This window comes from Lynx rufus, unplaced genomic scaffold (genome assembly GCF_022079265.1).
Source record: "Lynx rufus isolate CCGP_SWC_20201006 ecotype Redwood Valley unplaced genomic scaffold, mLynRuf1.p SCAF_6, whole genome shotgun sequence".
Lineage (NCBI taxonomy): Eukaryota > Metazoa > Chordata > Mammalia > Carnivora > Felidae > Lynx > Lynx rufus.
The window spans coordinates 82,457,191-82,484,393 of record NW_025814878.1 but is presented as its reverse complement, the minus strand read 5'-3'; the positions used below and the strand labels follow the sequence as shown (position 1 = coordinate 82,484,393).

Below are 27,203 nucleotides of genomic sequence, written 5' to 3'. Positions count from 1 at the left end.
AGAGTAGTCAGAAATCCTGCCTTTAGGGGTGTCTGGGTGGCTTAGGGACACCTGGGTAGCTCAGTCAGTAAAGCGTCCAACTTTGGTTCAGGTCATGATCTCGTGGTTCATGAGTTTGGGCCCTGCATTGAGCTCTCTGCTGTCAGCGTGGAGCCAGCTTCAGATTCTGTGTCCCCTCTCTCTCTGCCTCTCCCCTAGTGGCAGGTGCTCTCTCTCTCTCTCTCTCTGCCTTTTTCTCTCTCAAAAAAAATAAAGATTAAAAAAAAAAGAAGAAGAATTCCTGCCATTATAAAGCTTACATGTTAGTGGGGAAAAATAATAAAAACTAATAAATTAAAGCCTTTCATTTGTTAGATGGAGATAAGTTTGAGGGAAAACAAAAAAACATAAGGGAGGAAAAAGGATGTACCAGGAGAGTTACTATTTAGTTCATTTTTTTTGAGAGTTACTATTTTAGATAGTGTGCCCAGGAAAGGGCTATTTGAGTTCAAGACTGGAAAGAGGTGGAAGAGTGAGTCATTAAAATATTGGGAGGGAGGGGCGCCTGGGTGGCTCGGTCGGTTAAGTGTCCGACTTCGGCTTAGGTCATGATCTCACGGTCCATGGGTTCAAGCCCCGTGTCGGGCTCTGTGCTGACAGCTCAGAGCCTGGAGCCTGTTTCAGATTCTGTGTCTCCCTCTCTCTGTGACCCTCCCCCATTCATGCTCTGTCTCTCTCTGTCTCAAAAATAAACGTTAAAAAAAAATTAAAAATAAAATAAAATAAAATAAAATATTGGGAGGGAAGAGTGTTCCAGAGAACAAATGGAAATGTCCTGGAGTAGGAATATATTTGGTGTGTTTGAGGAATAGCAAGGAAACTAGTGGGCGGAGTGGTAGGAGATAAGGTCAGAGAAGTTATAGAAGATACAGATTATATGAAGCCAACATATAGGCTGTCGTAAAGGAATTTTACTGAGTATTGTGGGAAACCACTGAAGGTTTGGAAGAGAGGAAAGAGATATAATTTAGGTTCTTTTCAAATAATGTATATTATTATATAACATTAAAATATACTACAAATTATGTATAACTGTATAGTATTAAATATATATGTTATGCAGTATATAAAGGATGATCTGGCTGCTTCTTTTGCAAATAGCTTGCAGTGGGTGGCATATTAGAGTATAGGTTAGTTGTTGTTGCTGTAACAAAGAGTTATAAGACATAAAAGGCTGAGCAGTCTAGATAGGTAGGACATCTGTGCTCTGTGAAGCTATTCAGGAGTCCAGAATCTTTCCATCTTTTTGTTTTACCATTCTTTGGGGTTTTGTCCTGATTTGCATGGTCAAAACTAGATCACTATCAAGAAGATGCTCCCCCTTTGAAAAAGGGAAACAATTGCATCAAGAAGAATAAAATACCTAGGAATAAATTTAACCGAGGAGGTGAAAGACCTGTACTCTGAAAACTGTTAAGACATTGAAGAAAAAAATTGAAGATGACATAAATGGAAAGATATATCATGCTTATAGATTAGAAAAATTAATATTGTTAAAATGTCCATAGTACCCAAAGCAATCTACAGACTGAGTTCAATCCCTGTCAAAATACCATTGACATTTTTCACAGAACTAGAACAAATAATCCTAAAATTTGTATGGAACAACAAAAGACCTTAAATATCAAAGCAGTCTTGAGAAGAAAAAACAAAGCTGGAGGTATCGGTCCCTGGTTTCAAATTATACTACAAAGCTATAGTAATCAAAACAGTATGGTACTAGCACAAAAACAGACATAAAGATCTATGTAACAGAGTAGAGAGCCCAGAAATAAACCCAGCTTATAGGATCAGTTAATCTGTGACAGGAGGCAGAAATCTATGGGGAAAAGACCATCTATTCAATAAATGGTGCTAAGAAAACTGGACAGAGACATGCAAAATAATGAAACTGGACCATTTTTTTATACCAGATTAAAAAAAAATCCAAAAGGATTAAAGACTTAAATGTAAAACCTACATCCAAAAAACTTCTAAAAGAAAACATAGGCAGTAAGCTTTTTGGCATTGAGCTTAGCAGTATTTTATATACATATATATATATATATATATATATATATATATATATATATGTCTCCTCAGGCAATGGCAACAACAGGAAAAATAAACAAATGAGATTATATCACACTGAGAGGCTTTTGCACAGTGAAGGACACCATCAATCAAACAAAAATGCAGCCTACTGAATGGGAAAAGATAGTTGCAAAGATGTATCTGATAAGGAGTTGATAGCCAAAATATATAAAGAACTCCTACAACTTGATAGCAATAAAACCCCCAAACAACCCAATTAAAAAATGGACAGAGGACCTGAATAGACATTTTTCCAAAGAAGACATACAGATGGCCAACAGACACATAAAAAGATGCTCAACATCACTAGTCATCAGGGAAGTGCAAATCAAAACCACAATGAGATACCACCTCACAACAGACAGAATGACTAGTATCAAAAAGATGAGAAATAACAAGTATTGGTGAGGAAGTGGAGAAAAGGAAACCCTCATGCACTGTTGGTTGTAATGTAAATTGGTGCAGCCACCATAGAGGACAGTATGGATGTTTCTCAAAGTATTAAAAATAGAAATACCATACAATCCAGTAATTCATTCTACTTCTGGGTATTTATCCAAAGAAAATGAAAACACTAATGCCAAAAGATGTATGCACCCCTATATTCATTGTAGCATTATTTATAATAGTTAAGATATGGAAGGAATCTATATATCCATCAAGGGATGAATAAATAAGATGTGCTGGAATCTTACTTAACCATATGGAATATTACTTAACCATAAATTACTTAACCATTAATATTACTTAACCATAAAAAAGAATGAAATCTTGCCATTTGTAGCAATATGATGGGACCTAGAAGGTGTTTTACAAAGTAAAAAAAGGCAGACAAAGATAGATACCATGAGATTTCACTTATATGTGGTATCTAAAACAAAACAAATGAACACAACAGAAGCAGATTCATAGATACAGAGAACAAACTGGTAGTTGTCAGAGGGGATGGAGGTAGGGGAATGGGCAAAATAGGTGAAGGGAATTAAGAGGTATAAATTCCCAGTTATAAAATAAATAAATCACAGAGATGTAATGTACAACATAGGGAATTTAGCCAATAATAATGTAATAATTTATATAGTGACAGATGGTAACCAAAACTATTGAAGTGGTCATAAGGTATAAAAATAGCAAATCACTATGTTGTACACTTGAAACTAATATATTAATGTATGTTAGTTATAAATTACTAACAAATAAAATAGCAGTTATTGAAAGTGGTAAAGTCTATATGTTTATGATAAAGAAAAGAAATCTATGAAGAAGAGTGAATGTGATCTTTATTCTAATATTTTTAGTATCTAAAGTAATTTTACCAAGGGCAAGTGGTTTATTTTTTAGGCTATAAATATTTGGGGTGTGAACAAAACTATCCATAGCATATCCAGGCATTCTTTTTTGTCAAAATGTTTAAAATAGGGGCGCCTGGGTGGCGCAGTCGGTTAAGCGTCCGACTTCAGCCAGGTCACGATCTCGCGGTCCGTGAGTTCGAGCCCCGCGTCAGGCTCTGGGCTGATGGCTCAGAGCCTGGAGCCTGTTTCCGATTCTGTGTCTTCCTCTCTCTCTGCCCCTCCCCCATTCATGCTCTGTCTCTCTCTGTCCCAAAAATAAATAAACGTTGAAAAAAAAAATTAAAAAAAAAAAATGTTTAAAATAGTTCAAGTGTGTGTGTGTGTGTGTGTGTACATACGTACATATGCACACATGCACATTTCATATATTTATAATTTCAGAAATTACTTACTCTACCCAAGGAGTTATTTTAAAATGGTAAGTTTTATATCTAAAAAATTAATAAGCTTATAATATTTTGAAGATTCATGAAGATTGTTTTTGAGCCACTGAACTAAGAAAGTATTCTTATGTATTATTGCCCTTTGAAGTATACACAGTGAATCCTTAACAAAGATATAATAGTTAATATTGATATCAGTGAAACTGTGAATGAAAAATCTCTAAAACTTATTTTTAAGCCTTATGCAAGATACAGATCTTTTAGATAAATTGAGATTGTTAAGTAATGAAGCATATGTTTCCTTAAAATGGACTTCTTTGTGTGTAAAATAGAACAAAATGTTTAAAATGTTATTTTCTTTCTTTCTCACAGGGGGAACAATATATTTTCAATAAGAATCAGTAACTGGAAGTACAAGTTTGGTTATTTAATAATGTTAAAATGAAGCTTTAACCAACAGAGGTAAGAATATGTTACTTTTCTATTTAAGAGATCAGAATATTTATCAAATTTCTCTGAAGAACTATTTCAAAAACTATGAAGGGTCTGAGATTTTATCCCATTTGCAAGCTAACAAGTTGGCCTGCCACAATGCCATGGATGTGAGCAGAAGACAGGAGACTACTCCTAGATCTAAGAAAAGGATGGGTTGTATTCACAGCAGTAGCAGTAGCAGTAGCTATAGTACCAGGCCACACCTGCATGTGAGTAGTTTGTATTATAGGAGAGGAACCCCAAGCTCAGGGGACCCAAATCTTTTATAATGGATAGTAAGTCTGTCTGACTTATGCCTCAGGGGGAGACTATCTCTACTAATGGAATAAACAGATTTGCTCTTTGTTCCAGTATGAGACACTATCTCTGACTTCTAAGACTGTTCGATAAACATACATCCCTGAAAAGTAGCATGGAACAGAGACAGTCAGTGTCTCCTTGCAAAACATGCAGAAACAGGAGACTGGAGAATTGTCTTTCAACACTTTCTTAACTCTGAATTGTGTTTTAAAGCATGTATTACTGATAAAGATGATTGTTACAGTACTTTTTTGAAATAGTGAAAAGATGGAAACCACTGAAATACCCAATAATAGGAGATGGTTTAAATTATAATAGTAAACAATTGAAAATAATATTATAAAATTATGTTTATTGACATAGGTGTTCATCAAAAAGTTAAATAAATAAACAGATTATAAAATATGCATGAGGTTTGATCCCATTTTTATAGAAATTTTACAAATGCACACACATATGAAGAATATATACCCAAGTATACATTTTAGTGGATAGAATCGTGAATGTTTTTATTTTTGCTTGTGTATATTTTTTTAAACCTCTTAAATGAATACTTCAGGCTTTTGTAATGAGGGAAATTTTTTTTTTGAAATTTAAAAATGAATAGTAATTTAAGAACTTCATGTAACAGAAAAAAACCTTCATGAATTTTAATGGAAATTAAAGAATGCTAATTCTCTTTTTGACTCTGGGGTTGCCTTTATGTGCAATGTGAATAATTAGATTATTTACTTTTTTCTTTACTATTTTATCTGTAATAGATAAAGTCCAGAGTTTCTTTTAGCAGTTTGCTATATTATTTATTATTACATAGATGTCACAAAGGGAAACAAATCTTAGAAAATACATTCTGTTAGAACATACCTGAAATTATAGATTATTGCTATTTAGTACATAAATTATTAGTAAGTATATTTAGTTGATTCTGGTGCTCTTTAGTTGGGATAGACTAAGTTAGGTACACTGAACTAATTTGCTTCATTGCTTCATTTTTATTTTCTGCCTATATATCATACTCTGAAATATGTTTAAATATTAATGGTTTTCTTAAGTTGGCATTTTGTTGTGCTTCTCGTGATTTTTTTTCTGCCTTCTCTTACCAAGGTGCTGTCACCAGATTTGTCTTCTGAGTATAAATTGAAAATGACTGAAGTTCAAGCAATGGTAGAATTCTCTGTGGAGCTAAACAAGTTCTACAATGTGGATTTATTTCAGAGAGGGTGTGTATTTTTATCATGAAGATTATATATCTTGCATAGGAAAAGGTGTACAGTTTCCATTTAAATTTAATTACATACTTATATTCCAGTATATATAAGGAAAACAATGAACTGTATTCAAATAATTATTTTCTTAGAAAAATTTTATTTTAAAGTAGATGTTTGAGAATTATTCATATGAATTTAATGATAATGCTGAATATATGTAATGTGCGTTTATGATTTTGTACTGAGCCTTGAAAGGACTTTTATGAAAATGTATAAGATCTCATTTTTGCTTGTAAAAGCTTATAGTGTATGGGAAAAATAAAATATATGCACAAAACAGCTAAGTGGAAACAAAATGATGATCTTTCAAGAAGTGTATATAGAAAGTGCTCTAGGAATCAGAACAGAAAGACATTTTTTCTGGGTTAATATGTTAGGAAAGTCATTATGGAGAGTGCGGTTCAAAGTAGGCATAAGATGAAGTGAAAAACTCTTGGTAGGAGAGAGCAGCATGAATCAAGCCTTGGAAATAGGAATGAATATGCTATTTTAAAGAATATTTAGTAAATTAGATATTCTCTAGGAGAATTGCAGAAGAAAAGATAGTAAAGAAATGAAAGGTTATGTTTGTGAAGGGCTCTTAGTGTCTGGAGAAGAGTTGACAGTAGGGATTTGGGCAGCCATCAGTGGTTTCCAAGTAAGAATGAAATTGTCACTATTATTACAACAAACACTAACATGATGAAGATTGTGATATATTAGATTGATTGTTGTAGAAGAAATAGAAGCATAAGGGACAGTTTAGAAGTGCTTGCAGTAACTCAGGGAAAAAAACCTAAAGGAATGTACTAAGAGTGGTAGTAACGGAACTCTGAGTAACAGAAGTTGGGTGAGAGAGATTTTCTATTAGTTTTTGTTGTTGTTTTGTTTTGTTTTACTACTTTTGGCTGCTCTTGGCTTTGCCATCTTGTTGAAAAAATAAAAACAGCTGTCCTCTGCTTTACATGGTCTCTCACTTCTCAGCAGGACAGGCTGAACTTATTTTTATGGCAGAGACAGGAGTCAAAGAAGGAGAGCAGAGGATGCAGGACCCCTTGAATTGCCACTCTTGTTACTTCCACTCCATTCTGTTGACTAGGCAACTTATGAGACCAGCCCGGGAGTCTAAGTTGATAGTTCTTAGGCTAGTAAAACTTACTTAAAAACTTTATGAGGCTTCTCTGTGACTGATACAGTTCATTCCAAGCTCTGGAACCCACACCCACAATTGTCTTTTGAGACATGACTACTAGATGTAATCACTATTTGGGGATCAGAATTCTGTGGGATCATGCCCTTAAATTTCCTAAAAGTCCTTTTGTCAAATTGAATGTCTACTTAGACACTGTTTTAGTTTCTGTAGCAATCTTAAGAAAGGGATTTATAGTCATATTCTTGGTATGATCTTTGTCCATGGCAGCATTTTATTTGGAAAATCTTTAAGGGGTTTTGTTTTCCAATCTAACAAGTTCTAGTCCATCTGTATTCCCTCTAGGTCCTGTTTGTAAAGTGACTAGTTCTTTCTTTAGCTCATCTCTTTCTTGCAAAACCTTATGATACTTAGCAAGGAGCAACGAGTTGACATTTTCATCATTCTGCCTGGAAATTAGCCTGCTCAAGTCCCAAAGTTTCTTAGATACATTGTCCAACTTCTTCTAACTTATTGCTGACAGTGTATTTTACAAAAGTTTCTGTGATATATTACATGGGTTACCATTTTTAAAATCTCTGTAGTTTACCCATTTTTCTTGCTTCTGTAATTGTAACTGTTACATTAGTCTCCAAATCAATGCCATATATTTGAAGTTTTCCTTATGGTACATACTACTGCAAAGTTACCAATTTGTATATTAATATGTATTGTGGCAATATGCAACTAATAATAAACACAAGCTTCAAACACAAAGCTTGAATTGAAATGAAAATAAAACATTTATTTTTGCTCACAAGTCTGTGGATTAGCTGAATGGTTTTGATCATCTGGGCTGGCCTGGCTGACTTTGCTGGGCTCCGTTATGAGTTCACACTCAACTGGAAGGTTGGCTGGGTGCTAGCTGATACAGAATGGCCTTACTTGGGTGGACTCAGTTCTGTTTTATGATCTCTCATCCTCCAGCTTATTTTCACAGAGGAGGCAGTGTCCAAAGAGAGAATCTATGCAAGAAGACCGTTTAAGACCTAGGCTTGCAACTAGCATTCTTCATCTCTGCCAGATGGTATTGCCCAAAACAAGTTATAAGGCCAGTCCAGATTTATAAACCAAATTAAGCAGTGAAAGTCTTAGATGCCTTACTAACTCCTCTGGTTGCTATGACATTCTCTCATTTAAAGTAAGAAATGCTGTATATATTTCTTTTGTTTCTCTCATTCATCTTTATATATATGCTGGTTTCCCTTTGGGTTTTATTCATGCTGGTATTTGACCTGTGGATCTTGTTGTTTTTCACCAGTAATAAATATTATGGGAAAATGATATAAGTAGAACAATTTTATTGTTTAATGCATACAGATATATAGATATTGGGGCATTGCATATTTTAAAATATTTTTTGAAATCATTTTTTTGTCTATTTTTCTTCAGTTTTTACCAGATACGTGCATCTATGAAAATTCCACCAAGAGTTCCTCACAGAGTAGAAGCTAGTTTGTTACATGCAGCAGGTAAGCCAAGGAATACTTTCAACATTTAAGAAAATCTGAAGCATCATTATAATGGCTAATAATAACATTTAATAATTATTCTTATTTTGGAGGCGCCTGGGTGGCTCAGTTGGTTAAGCATCCAACTCTTGATTTTGGCTTAGGTCATGGTCTCGCAGTCTGTGGGATTGAGCACATTGGGCTCTGTGCACTGACCTGCTCAGAGCCTACTTGGGATTCTCCCTCTCTCCCTTTCTTTTTGTCCCTCCCCCACTCACACCTTGTCTCTCTCAAAATAAATAAATTTTTTAAAAAGTCTTCTTCCTTTAAAAAAATTACCATTTTTTAATTACAAATATAAGATACTAAAGGGTATCATTATAATACCTTTTATAAGAAATATATTTAAGGCCTCAGTAAAACAAGCATGATTATAGGTTCCTTGTCTTTTGATTTCTTGTGAAGAACAAATGAAAGAATGTATGTGAAATTTCCATGAAAACAAACGTAAGTAGGGGTGATATCAATTACATCATGTAAGATGTAATTTTTAAAAATATACAGTGAATGTGTACATATAATTTGATATATGATTACAAAGGTGTTTTATGATAAAGTTTTATAGTATGCCTTTGAGAATATTTATTAGCTACATTTTGGTCTGGATTAACTACAGTAAAAAAACAAAACAAAACAAAAAAACAAAACAAATGCCAGAAAGCAATATATAAGGTATAAGATGAATATATTACAGCAGTTCAGTAATTTACTTACATTCTGTGGAGAGACCAGCATTAAAATGTCTGAGCCCAAACTGGTGGTCCTGACATAATCAGTGGGCATTTTTTAGCTTTCCTGATACAGTATACCCTGTTTCATTCTATACATTTAGGAAATGAAATGGTTAATGAAACATTCTAGTGAGTTAACATATATGTCAAATATGAATAATGAATTTTGAAGGTATCATTAAAAATAAAATACACCTAACACTAAAGCTATGCTGACCATAATTCACTCTATTTTTTAAATTTAAGAAAATATTTTAGGAATTTGAAGTGTTTAGGATTATCTTTTTAGTATCCTATGTGTACTAAAATGCTAGATTATGATAAATTTTAATGAATTGTACAAAATGGAGAGTTTATTCTTTCTTTCTGAAGACTCTTCAAATGCTCAGGGAGACTTCTTGCTTATGACCAAAAATATGTACATTCTTTCTTTTAAAAAAAATCAATTTTTGTGTTGGCCTGGCATACATATTAAAGTATATATTTATTGTCACTTGGACTTTTGTAAGTCTACTTTCTATGAAACACAGAGGTTAAAACCACTAATATTACAAGATAGATTTGGTCCTCCCTTTTTGAACTTCCTTAACCTAGTAAACTAAATGTCTTCCCTATTGTGTCATCTAAAGTTGCCAGTTGAAAAAAAGACCTTTTTATTTATTTTTTTCAGCTTTATTGAGAATTAGTCAAATAGAATTTCATATATTTAAAGTATACAGTGTGATTTGTTATATGTACATTATGAAATAATTGACACAATCAAGATAATTAACACATCCATCACCTCACAGTTTACTCTTTTTTGTGTGTGTATTTGTGCGTGTGTGTGTACAGTGAAAACACAAGATCTACTCTTAACGAATTTAAATATACAATACTTTATTATTAAAGGTAGTCACCATGTTGTGCATTAAATAGAACTGAAAGTTTACACCATTTGACCTCTCCATTTCTTTCTCTCATCTCTCAGCCCCTAGCAAGTACAGTTCTGCTGTCTGTTTCTAGGAAATTGACTGTTTTGTTTTGTTTCCATATGTGATTCCATGCAGTATTTATCTTTCTCTGTCTGACTTATCTCACTTAGCATAGTGCCCTCCGGGTTCATCCATAATGTTGCAAACGGCAGGATTTCCATCTTTTTTATGGCTGAATAAGACCTCTCTCTTTCTCTTTCTCTCTCTCTCTCTCTCTCTCTCCCCCTCTGTGTGTGTGTGTGTGTGATACCACATTTTCTTAATCCATTCATCCACTGACAGATAACTTAGATTATTTCCATATCTTGGCTATTGTGAATAATGCTGCATTGAACACGGGAGTGCAGATTTGTCTTCAAGATACTGATTTCATTTCTTTCAAACATATACCCATGAGTGGGATGGCTGGATCATTATGGTAGCTGTAATTTTAATTTTTTGAGGAACCTCTATAAAGTTTTCTGCAGTGGCTGCACCAGTGTGCACTCCCACCAACAGTGCACAAAGGTTTCCTTTTCTCTGTGTCTTTGCTAACACTTGTTATATTTTGACATTTAGATAATAGCAATTCTAGTAGATGTGAGGTAATATCTCTTTGTGGTTTTGATTTACATTTTCCCTGATGATTAGTGATGTTGAGCAACTTTTTATATGTACCTGTTAGTCATCTGTATGTCTTCTTCAGAAAAATGTCTGCTCAGATCTTCTGCCCATTTTTTAATCAGATTGTTTTTGCTATTGAGCTATGTGAGCTCTTTTTTTGGATTTTAATCCCCTGAGATATATATGATTTTCAAATATTTTTCCACATTTTGTGGGTTCTCTTTTCATTTTGTGGATGGTTTCCTTTGCTCTGCAGAAGCTTTGTATTTTGATGTAATCCCACTTGTTTATTTTTGCCTTTGCTTTTGGGGTCAAATCCAAAGAACATTACCAAGATCAGTGTCAAGGGCTTTCTCTCTTATGCTTTCTTCTAGGAGTTTTTTGGTTTTAGGTCTTAAATGTAAGTCTTTAATACAATTGAGTTAATTTCTGTGAGTGATATAAGATAGGGGTATAGTTTCATTCTTTTCCATGTGGATATCCAGTTTTCTCAGCACCACTAGGACACTATCCTTTCCCTATTATATGTTGTTGGTACCTTGTCAAAGATTAGTTGACCATGTGTGTGAGTTTATTTCTAGGCTCTGTTCTCTTCCCTTGGTCTCTGTAGTTTTTTTTTAAATGTCATGATCACACTGCTTTGATTACTATAGCCTCGTAATAGTAATACTATAGCCTTGCAATTAGGAAGTGTGATGCATCTAGCTTTGTTCATTTTTTCTTAAGATTGCTGTGGCTTTAAATGAATTTAGGATAGTTTTTTCCTGTGTCTGTGAAAAATGGCATGGAAATTTTGATAAAGATGTTATTGAATCTATAGATCCCTTGGGATAGTGTAGACATTTAACAGCATTAATTCTTCCAATCTAAGAACGCAGGATCTCTCTTCCTTCATTTGTGTCTTCTTCAGTTCCTTTTATCAGTGTCTTATAGTTTTCAGTGTACAGGTTTTTATCTCCTTGGTTAAATTTATTCCTAAGTATTTTATTATTTTCGATGCTATTATAAATGAATTTCTCTCCTTTTTAAATAATAGAGTGATTTTAAATTTATGAAATAAACATACTAGAAAAACTTACTTTTATTTTTTAATTGAAGTATAGTTGACACATAATATTATATTAGTTACAGGTGAGCAACACAGTGATGGGATTGCTTTCTTGATTTCTCTTTTGAATAGTTCATTGTTAGTGTATAGACAAGCAACTGATTTTTGTATGTTGATTTTATATCCTGCAACTTTAGTGAATTTATTGGTTAGTTCTAACAACTTTTTGGTGGAATCTTGATATCATGTTATCTGCACTAAGAGATAATTCTACTTCTTCCTTTCCTGTTTGGATGCATGTAATTTCTTCTTAGTGCCAAATTGCGGTGGCTGGGACTGCCAATAATAGAAGTGATAAGAGTGGGTACTCTTGTTTCTAACTTTAGAAGAAAGATTTTAACTTTTAACTGTTGGGTATGGTGTTAGCAATGGGCTTGTCCTGTATGGCCTTTATTATGTTGAGGTATATTTCTTCTATGCCTAATTTATTGAAATTTTTATCATGAAAGTATGTTGAATTTTGTCAAATGCTTTTTTCTGCATCTACTGAAACGATCATGATTTTTGTCCTTCATTCTGTTAATATGGTATATCATTTATTTGCATATGTCAAATCACCCTTGCATCCCAGGGATGAATCTCTTGGTCATAGTGTATGATCCTTTTAAAGTACTCTTGAAAAAAATAAATAAATAAATAAAAATAAAGTACTCTTGAAGGGGCACCTGGGTGGCTCAGTTGGTTAAGCTTCTCACTTCGGCTCAGGTCATGATCTTATGGTTCATAAATTTGAGTCCCGTGTCGGGCTCTGTGCTGACAACTCAGAGCCTGGAGTCTGCTTCAGATTCTGTGTCTCCATCTCTCTCTGCCCCTCCCCCACTTGAGCGCTCTCTTGCGCTCTCTCTCTCTCTCTCTCTCTGTCTCTCAAAAATAAATAACACAGGTATTGAGGAGAGCACCTTTTGGAATGAGCACTGGGTGTTGTATGGAAACCAATTTGACAATAAATTTCATATATTGAAATAAATAAATAAATAAATAAACACATTAAAAACATTTTTTTTAAAAAATAAAATAGTCTTGAATTTGGATTGTTAGTATTTTCTTGAGGGTTTTTGCATTTGTGTTCGTCAGGGTTATTGACCAGTAATTTTCTTTTCTTGTAGTGTCTTTGGTATTGCTAGCCTTTTGAAATGAATTTGAAATGTTACTTCTTGGTCAATTATTGGAAAAATTTGAGAAAGATTGGTATTAATTCATCTTTAAATGTTTGATAGAGTTTGCCAGTGAAGACATCTGGTCCTGGGCTTTTATTTGCTGGGAGATTTTTGATTGCTGATTCAATGTTTCACATTTTGGTCTGTTCAGATTTTGTTTCTTTATGATTCAGTTTTGGTAAGGTGTATGTTTCCAGAAATTTACCCATTTCTTCTAGTTTATCTACTTTGTTGGCATATAATTGTTCATTGTAGTCTCTTACCCTTTGTATTTCTACAAAGGATAGTTATAGTGTCTTCTCTTTCATTTGTAATTATTTGAGTCATCTTTTTTTCTTTCTTTTTTTTTTTTTTAAAGCTATCAACATCTTTAATTTTTTTTTTTTTCAACGTTTATTTATTTTTTGGGACAGAGAGACACAGAGCATGAACGGGGGAGGGGCAGAGAGAGAGGGAGACACAGAATCAGAAACAGGCTCCAGGCTCTGAGCCATCAGCCCAGAGCCTGACGTGGGGCTCGAACTCACGGACCGCGAGATCGTGACCTGGCTGAAGTCGGACGCTTAACCGACTGCGCCACCCAGGCGCCCCGAGTCATCTTTTTTTCATAGTCTACCTAAGGTTTGTTCATTTTATCTTTTCAAAAAACCAACTCTTAGTTTCATTGACCTTTTCTATTGTCTTTCTAGTCTCTATTTCATTTATTTCCACTCCAATCTTTGTTATTCCCTTCCTTCTGCTTACTTTGGGCTTAGTTTGTTCTTTTTCTAGTATCTTGAGGTATAAGTTTAAGTTGTTTCAGATTTTTCTAGGTTATTTGTATGGCAGAAATTTACATGTAGCTAATATCATTTACAAAGTAAGGTTCTTTTGACATTATGACAAATATTATTTCAGAAATACCCAATAGAGTACTTTCTTTTTTTTTTTTTTTTAATTTTTTTTAATGTTAATTTATTTTTGAGAGAGAGAGAAAGGGGGGGAGGGGCAGAGAGGGAGGGAGACACAGAATCTGAACAGGCTCCACCAGGCTCTGAGCTGTCAGCACAGAGCCTGACGCAGGGCTCGAACCCATGAACTGTGCAATCATGACCTGAGCCGAAGTCAGATGCTTAACTGACTGAGCCACCCAGGTGCCCCTAAGTACTTGCTTTTTAAGTGCCTTAAGTGCCTTTTCCTGGACACTGTCACTATGATTTTGGTTTAGGTTTTTTGTTTGTTTATTTTTGGTTGGATTTTTATTAGGTGTAAGTCCAGATTGAGTCATTGTCACTATCACCAGCTTCTGATACTAATAACTGTGTGTTATTGACTGTGAAATGTCAATTATCTGATAATTTACTAGTGTGTGGAAAGGAAGTATCTTTTAAAAATAGTTGATAGCAGACACCAGTCTTTAAAAGAGAAAGCTTGGGTTTGGAAAGCAATAGGATTTTATAATATATAATTTTAGTTTGTATGTGAAAATATTATTTATGTGTGCATTTTTTATAGCATTACACTAGAAATTTTTAAGAGGTTACATCTTTTTTATTAAATTATAACAGCCAAAATCAAGAACATGAGAACTAGATTTTGAACATAAGAAGAAAGTGTTAATCTCTTTCATACTTTTTCAAAATAGCAAACTTTTGTCTCTCATGTCTAAAATGTAATACCTAATATAATTTTTCAAGATCTTTTTTTATCCTGGGGTGCCTTGGTGGCTCACTTGGTTAAGCAACTGACCCTTGATTTCGGCTCAGGTTGTGACCTCATGGTTGTGAAGATCAAGCCCTACGTTGGGCTCCATGCTGAATGTGGAGCCTGCATGGGATTCTCTCTCTCTGTCTCTCTGTCTCTCTCTGCTCCTCCCCCACTTGTGCTTTCTCTGTCTCTCTCTATCAAAAAGTAAATGAATAAACACTTAAAAATATATCTTTTTTAATGTTATATCAGTATATTTTCTTTTTCTCTAGTTTAGAATATCTTTCCTGTTTATGGTACATGATCATATCTATGGATTTTTACAAATAAAATGACCTTTAACAAATTACGAGGTGTGCATCTTTCTTCATCCCAATACCATTCCCAGCATGACTATCTTTTATATGTGTGTAGTACCCCACAGGTTCTTGTTTCATCCTCTGAACACCTCTGTGATAATGTGAATCTGGTATTTCAGTTGTATTTTCTGCCATTGTACCCCAGGATAGCCTATCATGTTAAATGTTTAAGTTCATATGAAAATTAGGTATAGTAGATCCAAAATAATGTTCTCATGTCCAGATGAATTTTTCCTTATCAGCGATCTGGAAGAACAAAAGAGAGGGAGAGAGAGCAAGCACAAAGAAAGCAACCAGTGTATTCTAGTCTTAGAGGTACTGATTTGGTTCTCTTTTTATGCCCCTTCTCTTCCAAGATGTGTTTCATTTTAAAATAGTATTTAAGAGTTCCTGGAGTTTGTATCTTTTTAATACTAGTAAATTTGTTAGGAAAAGGTATCCTTCCCAAAAGTTTCTCTAGAAATTATTCCTGTGAATTTGGTTGACTTTGTTTTAATAAGTACAGATCTTTGATGTCTAGACTCATCCTTGATAACATAAATATATTCAGATAGGGGTAATTTTTCTTTATCTGGTGTGTTTATTCTCTTTTTACCTCTCTTCCTTAAAAATTCACTTTTTCTTCTAAGGGCTTGGATTTTCTCTATACTTTTATTACACACCCTATTTTTCTTGTTGGATTTGTACTATCATCTTAAGACTTTTCCTTTCCAGCACTGTATTTTACCATAATTCCTATACTTTGTGTATATTTCTGGAAAACTTTTAGAAGAAGAAAGAAAGTACTGATTTTGTCGTTGAGTTGCTGAAGGGCAAGTTAGATGTAGGAATTAGATGGTATCATACAGCTTATTGCAACACATTTAAATTATTTCCAGCATGAAATTGTGCTGACAGTGAGAGGTTTGAGTCAGGAAATAGCTGTCATTTGCAATAGCATCAGTCATAAAAGACAATGAGTATTTATAGAGCTGTTGAAAATTGATTAATAAGAAAATATTTACAGACTTCTACAACAAAGAAGTCATTCTTGATTCTAAGGAACTGTCCCCAGTTTGAAATGTTAGAGCACTATGTACTATTGTGATAAAAAGTGCAAATAACAACTCCCCGTTTCTAATAACGATAGCATTTTTTTAGAAAGAAACATACATTGTTTTATTTGCTTTTTTAATATCCACCCATCCCTTTTTTCTGAAAAAAAAATAATTTTTTGCAAATAATACAAATAGTTAAAAAATCTATTAGTCTAGAAAGATTTGTAGTGAAAACATAGTTACTTCTCTAGATGCATCCACTTTTCACTATTTCTTTAGTTCTAATGGTTTCCTTTATATAGGCTTTTTTACTTCCTGGTATGATAAATGACAACTGAAGATCACACTACTTCCTCCCTCTCTTCTCTGCTTTTTAGGAGATGCCATTATGCCCGTGTCATTCTTTGACTGTTTCTTTGACCTTGGCTGTAACTGTTAAATGATATATTGTTTAAACCTCCATTTTCGATTTTAGCAAATAAGACAAATCCTATTTTGTAATGCCTCTTTTTTCAAATTTTCTCTTTTCCTCCACCTTTCAACTTGTTAAATATATCCTTTGTTTTATGTTATCAAAGTTTCTAACATTCATATTCTGTGTTGTAACTGTAATTAAATCTTACTGTGCTTTGTCTATGGGTTTGTTCCAAATGTTGAAAACAAGTAAACAGCTTTTCATTTTTCATTTCATTTTCATGAGAGGGAGAGTACTTATAAAATTGAAACGACTATCCAACATAAATAAAGGATCTTAAGTTTCTGGGAAGACAAGACAAATCTAGTTACCATTTTGGTATTGATCTGGGTCACCTGTTACAGAGAGGTAGCTATAGATATATCTTAGAAGCTGTAAATTCAAAGATGTGGCTCTGTTGTAGTTAATAAAGTAGTGATTTGGAATCAGGATACCAGCTTCCTTTTATGTTACCTTGCAAAACTCACTTAACCTCTGTGAGCCTCAGGTTCTCATCTGTGAAGTGTGTTACCTGCTTTACAGGGTTGTTATGTGTTTAAGTGAAAGTTCTCGGTAAACTGTAAAGGGCTGTATATATGTAAAATATTATTATTTGACTTCTGGTACTATAAGAAAGAATGAGAAACAGTCACGTTTTGACTTACTGTGTATACTATTTGTGAACCATTTAATGCACAGAGCTAAAAATTATAATAAAGTTATTTTGATGATTTCCTGTGATATATATAATTGTGCAGCATAGTAAGTACATAGGATAACATCTCATGTTAATATGTAAATTACAATGTTTTTTAAATTAATAAAGCCATTTCTGGGATAAGAAGAATGAGCTAGAATGACCAAGGGCAAAAAGGGAAATCCGAGGGAAAGAAGAGATCTCACAAAAGACCCCTGAATTTATAACTTGTCAAGGAAATCTAAGTACCTACCCTTGCATTTCTATGCTTATAAAACTAACTTAATCTGTAGATAGTGTTTGAATTTGGATTTGTTCTGCCACTCACTCGTAAGTGTTGTTCTGCCACTCACTCGTAAGTGTTGTTCTGCCACTTACTAGCTTTTGGTCTTAAGCAAATTACTCTGTTTCTCTGAGACTTACCTAATCAGTGGAGGGAAATAATTCCTGTCTTACAGTGTGTTTGTGAAAATTAAATGAGAAAATTAGATACAGAGACCTGGTATAATGTTCAGTAAATATTGGTTCCCTTTGTCATGTCCTCTATTTCTACCCTAAATTACCCCAGATGTTAAAAAACTGAAATAAGGTGGACTCTAGGATCTCAGAAACAACTTGATTTAAGGACAATCATGAAGAAGGAGTTGCCCGTCAACCATATATGTGCCTTTTCTTCCTTAGTTTTCAAGAATTAGCCTTACTAATAACACAGGATAACTGAGTGGTATGGTTTAACCTTTCTATACCTCCTTTGGGTCTTTTCTTCCCCTATGAAACACCTACTTCTTACTAGTGTAAGGGTTCTGTGATATGTAAGAGTGTACTGCATACCTATGTTTAAACTAGTTTATCAGTGTGACATAGAAGACCGAGCACAGGCTTTGGGGCAAACAACAGTGGCATTTGCTCCTAGATAAATTATTTAAATTATCAGAGCCTTGGTATCTCTAAAATAGATTAGTTCCTGCACTATAAAATTGCCTAAAGGATTAGTAATAATATACATAAAGCACAGTGCCTGGCACGTAAGTGCTCTGTAGATGGTAGCTAGTAGTAGTAAAATAAAACAACTACTTTCTTCTTCTTTTTTTATTGGATAAATTTGACATACAATATGTAAATTTAAGGTGTACCATGTGTTGCTTTGATACATTTGTTTATTATAATGTGATTGTTGTAATAATATTTATCGACATTATATAATTGTAGTACAATATTGTTGCCTATATTCATTATACCGTACAGTAGATATCTATGGCTTATTTACTACTCCTTACAGGTTTGTATTCTTAAATAACATCAAACTTATTTCCCCACCCCCTCATCCCCTATTAACTACCATTTTACTCTGTTTTTTACGACTTTGAGTTTTTTAGATTCTACAAATAAGTGATAATGCATTATTTTTTTTATTTTTCTGACCTATCTCACTTAGCATAATGTGCTCAGGGTTCATCCATCTTGTTGCAAATGGCAAAATAGTCTCCTTTCTAACAGCTGAATAAAATTCCATTGTGTATATATACCCCATCTTTTTTATCCATTCATTCATTGTTTCTGTATCTTGGCTATTGTGAATAATGCTGCAGTAAACATAGGAGTGCATTTATCTCCTTGAAATCTTTTCATTTTCTTTAGATATATACCAGAAATGAAATTGCTGGATGCTATGGCAGATCTTATTTTAATTTTTTAAGGACCCTCCATATTGTTTTCCATAGTGGTCAGGCCAATTTACATTCCCACCAGCAGTGGATAGGGTTTCCCTTTCACCACATTCTTGTTAGCACGTATTGTCTGTTGTCTTCTTGATAATAGCCATTCCAATACATGTAAGGTGATAACTCATTGTGTTGTTGATTAGCATTTCCCTGATGATTAGTGATGTTGAACATCTTGTCATGTACCTATTAGGCATTTTGATGTCATCTTTAGAAAAATTTCTATGTAGTTTTTCTATGAGACTGCTATTCATGAGGAGAAAGAAGGGAAATTGCATAAAACTTCAAACAATAATATATGAGGAAGGTCTTATTACTATATATATTTTTTTTTCTCTACTTTGATAAAAATTTCACAGCTAGATAAGCATTTGGACTAATAAGAAATCAACCCTGCTTGAACAACAAAAACATTTTTCCAGTTATTTGTATTTGACCAGATTTTTTCAAAGTCATTTATTCTAGATAAAATTTTTTGCGTGTATATGTATTCCTATCTACCACCACCCAGTGCTTTTATACAGGTGATAGCAGTTAAGAACAAATTAATATCAAGAAAAAAAGGAAGGTTGGGGCACCTGGGTGGCTCAGTCTGTTAAGCATACAACTCTTGATTTCAGCTCAGGTCATGATCTCACAGTTTGTGGGTTTCAGCCCTGCATCAGGCTCTGCACTGACAGTGCATAGCCTGCTTGGGATTCTGTTTCTCTCCCTCTCTCTCTCCCCCTCCCTCTCTCTCTCTATCTCAAAAATAAATAAATAAACAAACAAACAAACAAACAAACGTTTTTAAAAAAAGAAAAAAGGGTGGAAATAAGGACTAGCTATCAAAGTAAGGAGGGGTTGTCCCAGTTATGTGCCTTGGCAGTGGTTAATTGGCCACTAGAAATAAAGCTTCAAATATTTTGACATGCTGGTAGATGAACCATCTGTTTCCTCCCTGTTAGTTGTCTCCTTAAGCTTTTCCCAGCTATCAACTTTTCCGGGCCTTCCTGTGAGAGCCATTGAAATATTTTGACAGTTTTGCTGAATTGTTAAGATTTTTCATGATTTGACCCTATCCTACATGTCTAACTTTATTTGCTACCATTTCCTTGTGGATTTCTCCCCATGGAACCACTTCCAGTTTCTCACATTTGAAGAGTTCTAACTTACTTCATATTTTGTGCGTGTATTTTCCACCTCATTGTCTCCTTTGTCCTAGTTTAGAAGTTTCCTCTGCTATGTTTCATAACACTTTTCTATAAACATCTTTTTAACATCTTATAATTTTTTGTTATTTATTTTATTATAACACAATCAAACATCAAGAATCATAAAAGGAGATTGCTTTTTTTAGAGTGAGGAAGATTTGGGGTGCCTGGGTGGCTCAGTCGGTAGAGCGTCCGACTTCGGCTCAGGTCATGATCTTGTGCTGTGTGAGTTCAAGCTCCATGTCGGGCTCTGTGCTGATGGCTCAGAGCCTGGAGCCTGCTTGGGATCCTGTGTCTCCCTCTCTCTGCTCCTCCCCCGCTCATTCTCTGTCTCTCTCTCCTTCAAAAATAAATTAAAAAAATTAAAAAAAAATTTTTTTAAATGAGGAACATTCTGGGGTGCCTAGATGGCTCGGTTGAGCATCTGACTTCAGCCCCAGTCATGATCTCACGGTTTGTGGGTTCAAACCCCGCATCAGGCTCTGTGCTGACAGCATGGAGCCTGCTTTGGATTCCATGTCTCCCTCTCTGTCTGCACCTCCCCCACTCACTTTCTCTCCCTCTCAAAAATAAACAAACATTAAGAAAATTAAAAAAATATAATAAAATGAGGAAGGTTTAAATAAATAAATCTTCATTTTATGTCACTAATCCATTACTGTTAATAGTAACTGAATGAGCTCAACAATCATGAATGGAAAACTCAGCAGAGTTAGATCTTTCAATAAACTTGGCATAGCTTATGAAACTTGAGTCCATTTGGCATTATAGCCCTCCATTTTGCTTTCCCTAGATTGAACAGCTTCCTTCTGTCACAACCATTGTCTTTTTACCTGGCTTAAGAGATAGTGATAATTACATTGGCATTTGCTTTGGCCTCCAAAATAGGGAGTTAAGAGATTATCCCATTGTAGTCCAATTATTTGCTTGAATGTTTCTATTCAAACTAGATTGGGAACTCTGAAAACAAGGGCAGGGTTCTTATTTATGTTCATATCTCTTAGTTCCCGATACTTTAGAAGCTTAATAAATTATGGTTGAATGAATGCTTACTTGTTCACAAAATTAATAACAGATATCAGTACTAGCTGTTTAAGCAAAGGGAATATAAATGTGAAAGATAATGATAGGAATAAAATATAAAACATAAATTATCACAACTTAATGTAAGTATTCATAGGCCTCTATCACAGGTCTCTAAAAGTGTAGATCAGATATTTGGGTTAGCAGATAACTGACAGGCAAAGTGACAATAGAGTTCTTTCAACAAGAAATTAGGGCACTAAATTAAGTTTGATGAAAGTTCAAGTATTCAATAAATACATGCTAAGGGCTTATTATGTGTAAGACATAGTGCTCACTCCTAAATTATAGCAATGAAAATGATATATGTGGTCCTGACCTCATTGATGGAAGTTATCATCTAGTAAAGATTAAAAAGCACAGAGTGTTTCACATTCAAAACAAGAAAAGAACTATACACATATGTTTGGGTCTTTTTGTTTCTAAGACTCTTCGGTAATAGCAATATAAAACACAAAAAAGGAATAGTAAAATATTTCAGTAAGTTTTTGCAGGCAGAAAACAGAAGTGAGAGCTGAACTGCTTTTTAAGGACACCTTCTCCCAGGGATTTCAGGAAGGTACAGCAGGTGAAGGGAAATAAGGGGTGGGCCTGAAATCAGAGATGAATTAAAGGTCTGTAATCAGGTCAGCTGTTATAGTTGGCCACCCCAGACCCAACTGCAGTATGTCAGGAAGATTAGTGTTTACCTTAGGATAAACACGTGGGGACTTTTCTCTAAGTAAATTGCCATGAGATATTAACATATTAATGCTTCAGAGTAAAGCACGTTCTTTTTTGCGTGTGTTAAAAATCTACTCTCAACAGACTTTACAGTATATAGTACAGTGTTGCTATAATTTAGGAGTGCACATTGTTGTACAGCAGAGTTCTAGAGCTTTTTAACTTTGCATGACTGAAACTCTGTACCACTGAATAGCAGTTCCTCATTTCTCCCTCCCTGTGGCCCCTAGCAACCACTATTCTACTTTCTTTGATGAGTTTGACTATTTTAGATAGCACATATAAATAGAATCACGCAGCGTTTGGCCTGTTTCACTTAGCTTAAGTCGTCATGGTCTATCCATATGTTGCTGCATATTATAGGATTTCCTTTTATTAAGGTTGAAAATATTCTATTGTATAAATCATTTTCTTTACCCATTCACCTACTTACGGACAGGTTATTTCTACCACTTAGCTATTGTGAATCATGCGGCAGTGAATTATGGAAGTGCAGATATATCTTCAAGATCCTGTTTTCAATTCTTTGGGATAAATAGCAGATGTATAATTGCTGGATCATATGATAGTTCTATTTTTAATTTTTTGAGGAACCTTCATTCTGTTTCCAGTAGTGGCAACACCATTTTACATTCTCACCAATAGTGTACAAGTGTTCCAGTTTCTCCACAAGTGCTGACCCTATACATAATACCACTATATGGAGTAAGAAGAATGTGAGACATGGACCTTGACTTCAAGAAGTTTATATTCCTTCTCTTCAGATTCTCTCCCTTTCCATCTTCATTTGACTCTTTTTTATGGTATTGTCAAATACCATCATCAATAGGGTCTTTCCTGAGATCCCAGACAAGGTTCACCCTCATAAGATAACATAGCACTCTATTTCTGTCATACTCAGTACAGATGTAATTTACAGAATTTGAGGAGGGAAGGGAAAGTGGGTTTTTTTTTTCCTTTGGTTTGGTGTACTTAACTTGAAACAATGTATGTCACAGAGTAACTGTACAACACATATTTAGAATTTTTATGAAGATCACACATTTTTGAAGATCATATAAGACATTATTTTATTAAATAATAAAATGAATACCCAAATACTCATTCCTTCATTTAAGAAATACAACATTGTTGGGGTGCCTGGGTAGCTCAGTCGGTTGAGTATCTGACTTCGGCTCAGGTCATGATCTCATGGTTTGTGAGTTTGAGCCCCACATCGGGCTCTGTGCTGACAGCTCAGAGCCTGGAGCCTGCTTCGCATCCTGTGTCTCCCTCTCTGTCTGCCCTCCACTGCTCATGCTTTCTCTCTCTCTCTCAAAAATAAATAAAAACATTAAAAAAGAAAAAAAGAAATAGAACATTACTACTACCATAAAAACCTCCTGTATACCCCACCTCATTTTTGTGTTAATCATTCTTTTTGCTTTCTGTATAGTTTTATCACCTGTGAATGTCATCCAAGTATATATCTGGTTGAGTTGGAGAAACTGAATAGTAAGCACAAGCCTAGTTGTGTAAGAAAGCTGTAGTATCACTACTGTTAAAAGAAGTCTCCCAGAGAAAAAGCTGAATGAAGTCTCTGGGTCATAGTACGCTTCTGTATTCTAAAAAGTTTTAAGACCCCTTTTTGGGGGAAGTTAGCCGACAAGGTCAGGAGTGAATCATGTGAAATTTAGATCTCATCACAGTGCTTCTGGTAAGTTTGTAACACGATGAAGTATTAGATAACAAACACATTGAGTAGGCTGATTTGCCTCTAAACTTAACATTTAACTTTTCTTCCTCCAAGGGAATGGGTCAAAGCAGAAACCTTCTGTTCAGTGAAAAGACTGCCCTCTTATGATCTAGGCAATAGGGCAGAAACTTCCATCAGTGTGCCCTCAGATAAATTGAGCAGTGAAAAGAATCTGGTCAAGCTTTTAATCTGTTCTTAAGTTAAAAAATGATACCATGGCAGCAAGAATCTTTCATATGACAGACCTCAAAATATCTATTTGTTGAGGCACACTAATCCAATATTTATTAGCCACGTTCTAGAACTAAGGCAGAAGAAGGGCTCTTAGTACCTCACCCTAAGTCATCCCTTCACTAGGTTTGCCCTTTTCATCCTACACAGGTTCTGACCTCAGGCCACCACTCCATATGGATACCTTCTTATTCCATTTGAACTCTGGTGCCCCACTCTAGGCTCCCTGCTGTGCAGAGATACCCACCTTGTTGAAATGTTTAGATTCCACCTTGTTGGAATGACCTGACACCAACAACCTGGACGGAGGTAGAACAAACTTGACATGTAAAGGGCATGGTCTTCCATGAGACTGATCTTACTTCAGACATAAGGTGCCACTTAAAGGGTCCACTGGCTACCCTCATTTCTGATTAGATAGCAACAAATTTGGGGTTCCCATTACACTTCAGGTGTGATAATTCACTGAAACAACGCACAGAACTCAGGAAAGCACTCTACTTATTATTATAGTTTTATTATAGCAAAGGGATACATATCAGAGCCAGCCAAAAGAAGAGGTGCATAGGGCAAGGTCTGAAAGGGTTCCAGATTTGTAAAGCTTCTTTGTTCTCTCTGCAAGGAGTCAGGACCTATTACCCTCCCAGAAAGTTTGCATGTGACAATATGTAGAATATTGCCAATCAGGAAAGCTCACCTGATTGAATCATTGCTCAGTCTTCAGCCCCCTTCCCCTCACTGGAGGTTGAGCTTAAACCATGTGGGTCAGTCGCCAACTCTGTAGTCACGTAGTTGATCTTGTGTGGCCAGCCTCCATCCTGAGTCATCTCCTTACCATTATTTGGGCCTACCATGAGTAACTCGTCACTGGGAAACTCTAAGGATTTAGAGGCCACTTACAAGGAATTGGGACAAAAGCCAAACTCTTTATTCCAAGGATTTAGAGGTTGCCACCCAGCAACCAGGACAGTGGCCAATCAAATTCTTCAGTATGCATCTATGGAAAACTAAATTGCTTCCTTCTGCGTGTACAGATCAATTGTTCCTTTTAAAAGAATCTACCTTGAGATTCCTCATTTACCTTCTCAGATTAAGATAAGTTGTACAAAAATTTTATGATGGTTATAATGTACTTATTTATTCATTTTTTTACATAGAAAGTAGTAAACTTTCAGAAATGTTCTAATACTGCTATGTAAAATGGTAATGGTACTGGAGTAATACAGTAAAACTTATGGTATTTTAAAGTATTAATTTACTTGTATTGTGTTTTTACTTTTTACCTGTTAGTTACATATCTTATCTGTTTTAGGTATGACTTTAGCCTTTCCAGCTTCAGTTCATGATTCTCTGATTTGCAGTAAAACATTTCAAATTCTATATAAAAATGAGGAGGTTGTTTTAAATGATGTCATGATCTTCAAAGTTAAAATGTTGTTGGATGAAAAAAAGGTAAACATCTCTTCATATATATTTAGATAAATATTTTTTATAGAGCCTCAAGGCTTATTTCTAACTTTGTGTAAGTATTCAAAAATATCTTACATTGTAATTTCTCTTGAGATTGAAGAAAGCCTTGAAGAAATGAATTTTCTGTTATCTTTGGATCTACACTTCACAGATGGAGATTATTCGTAAGTAGACTAATCAAACAATTAAAAATCTTTCGTTTCTCATAACTGGTATCTATTCTCCATTTTGTTAGAAATCTAGCCTGTCCCTTTCTTGTTTATTTAAACTCCTTCTGTCTAGATACCATATGTTTTCACTCATAGATGGATCTTGAGAAACTTAACAGAAGACCATGGGGGAGTGCAAGGGGAAAAAAAACAGTTACAGAGAGGGAGGGAGGCAAACTATAAGAGACTCTTGGATACTGAGAACAAACTGAGGGTTGATGGAGGGTGGGGGGAAAGAGGAAAGTGGGTGATGAGCATTGAGGAGGGCAATTGTTGGGATGAGCACTGGGTGTTATATGGAAACCAATTTGTCAATAAATTATATTAAAAAATAAAATTAAATAAACTACTTCTGTCTAACTGGAACAGTCTCATGAGAGTGGTTACACATACTCTTTTGTACCCATGTCAATTCTGTGTGCCCCAGGTAGCAAATCAGACAAGTTGAAGAAATATGATACAATTTCCTAGACTCTAGAAACTCCACTGATAATACCACTACTATGAGACATTTAAATGTAACTGAACTCTCTTTCACTATATCACTGACCATCTTAGTGGCATGAGTGATGCCATGTTTAGGTGGGACTCTTGATATGTAGAGTGTTATCAAGACTGATGACTCTTATACTTTGCAGTTATTTCTAGTTCAGTAATTCCTAGAGCCCTTGAGGAAGTTTTAGGACTGGCTACTCTGAACTTGTTCACACATGTGGACATTCAGTCATATATGTTAGGGACACGTGCTTGTATTCATTTAAAACAAGAATCAGAGATTTGTTTAGCAATTTTATCTTTTGCAGTTTTTTTTTCTCATTTCAAACATACTTGTAGAAATACTTTTTAAAAATTGTACATACATTTAGACTCTTGTGGGAAAAATGGCTAAGCAGTCACATCCTGAAAAGTCTACTTGAGATGTCCTCTTTACTATCAGGGAGGAATAAGAATTTTTGATGTGGCAGCTACTGCTCCTCTATAATACTTGTTTATTACAAAGAATTCCTTAAGGGATTATTTTCAAACCAACTCAGAATTTTATAAATAAAGTAAAATGAAATGAGTAAGTAGTTTAACTATAGGTAGTTATAACATATGTATGGGTTAAAATACATACACACACACAAACTCATTGGGAATCATTCTCATGGCATTGTTTTAATTTTTTATATGTAGAAATCTGACAGACTAATTATTTATAATAAAATATCTACCAGTTGCTTACTTTCAAGCATCACTTAATAACAAAATTTTGTATAATAAAAGTAATTTTAACTGTCTTTTGGGATTTATTATTATAGGATTTGACTTCTGTTATACTGCAACCTTATAATGAACAGTATACCCTAGGGAGTAAAATTTAGTGTAAGGTAAGAGTACTTCTTAGTCTGTCAAAAAGGATTCGTTTTATAGGAACATTAGTAAAAAAACAACAACAACAAC

General features: G+C 34.6%; 1 protein-coding gene across 1 annotated transcript in view; it reads left to right on the top strand.

The window, feature by feature from the left end:
• FAM135A (family with sequence similarity 135 member A) overlaps positions 1–27,203 on the top strand; it is a 119,796-nt gene that overhangs the window by 9,531 nt on the left and 83,062 nt on the right. The window contains exons 2-6 of the mRNA XM_047102780.1: positions 4,220–4,309; positions 5,747–5,862; positions 8,471–8,550; positions 25,394–25,533; positions 25,645–25,715. Of these exons, the coding sequence (XP_046958736.1) occupies positions 5,786–5,862; positions 8,471–8,550; positions 25,394–25,533; positions 25,645–25,715 (368 nt within the window). The 5' untranslated portion in view covers positions 4,220–4,309; positions 5,747–5,785. The remainder of the gene's footprint in view (positions 1–4,219; positions 4,310–5,746; positions 5,863–8,470; positions 8,551–25,393; positions 25,534–25,644; positions 25,716–27,203) is intronic.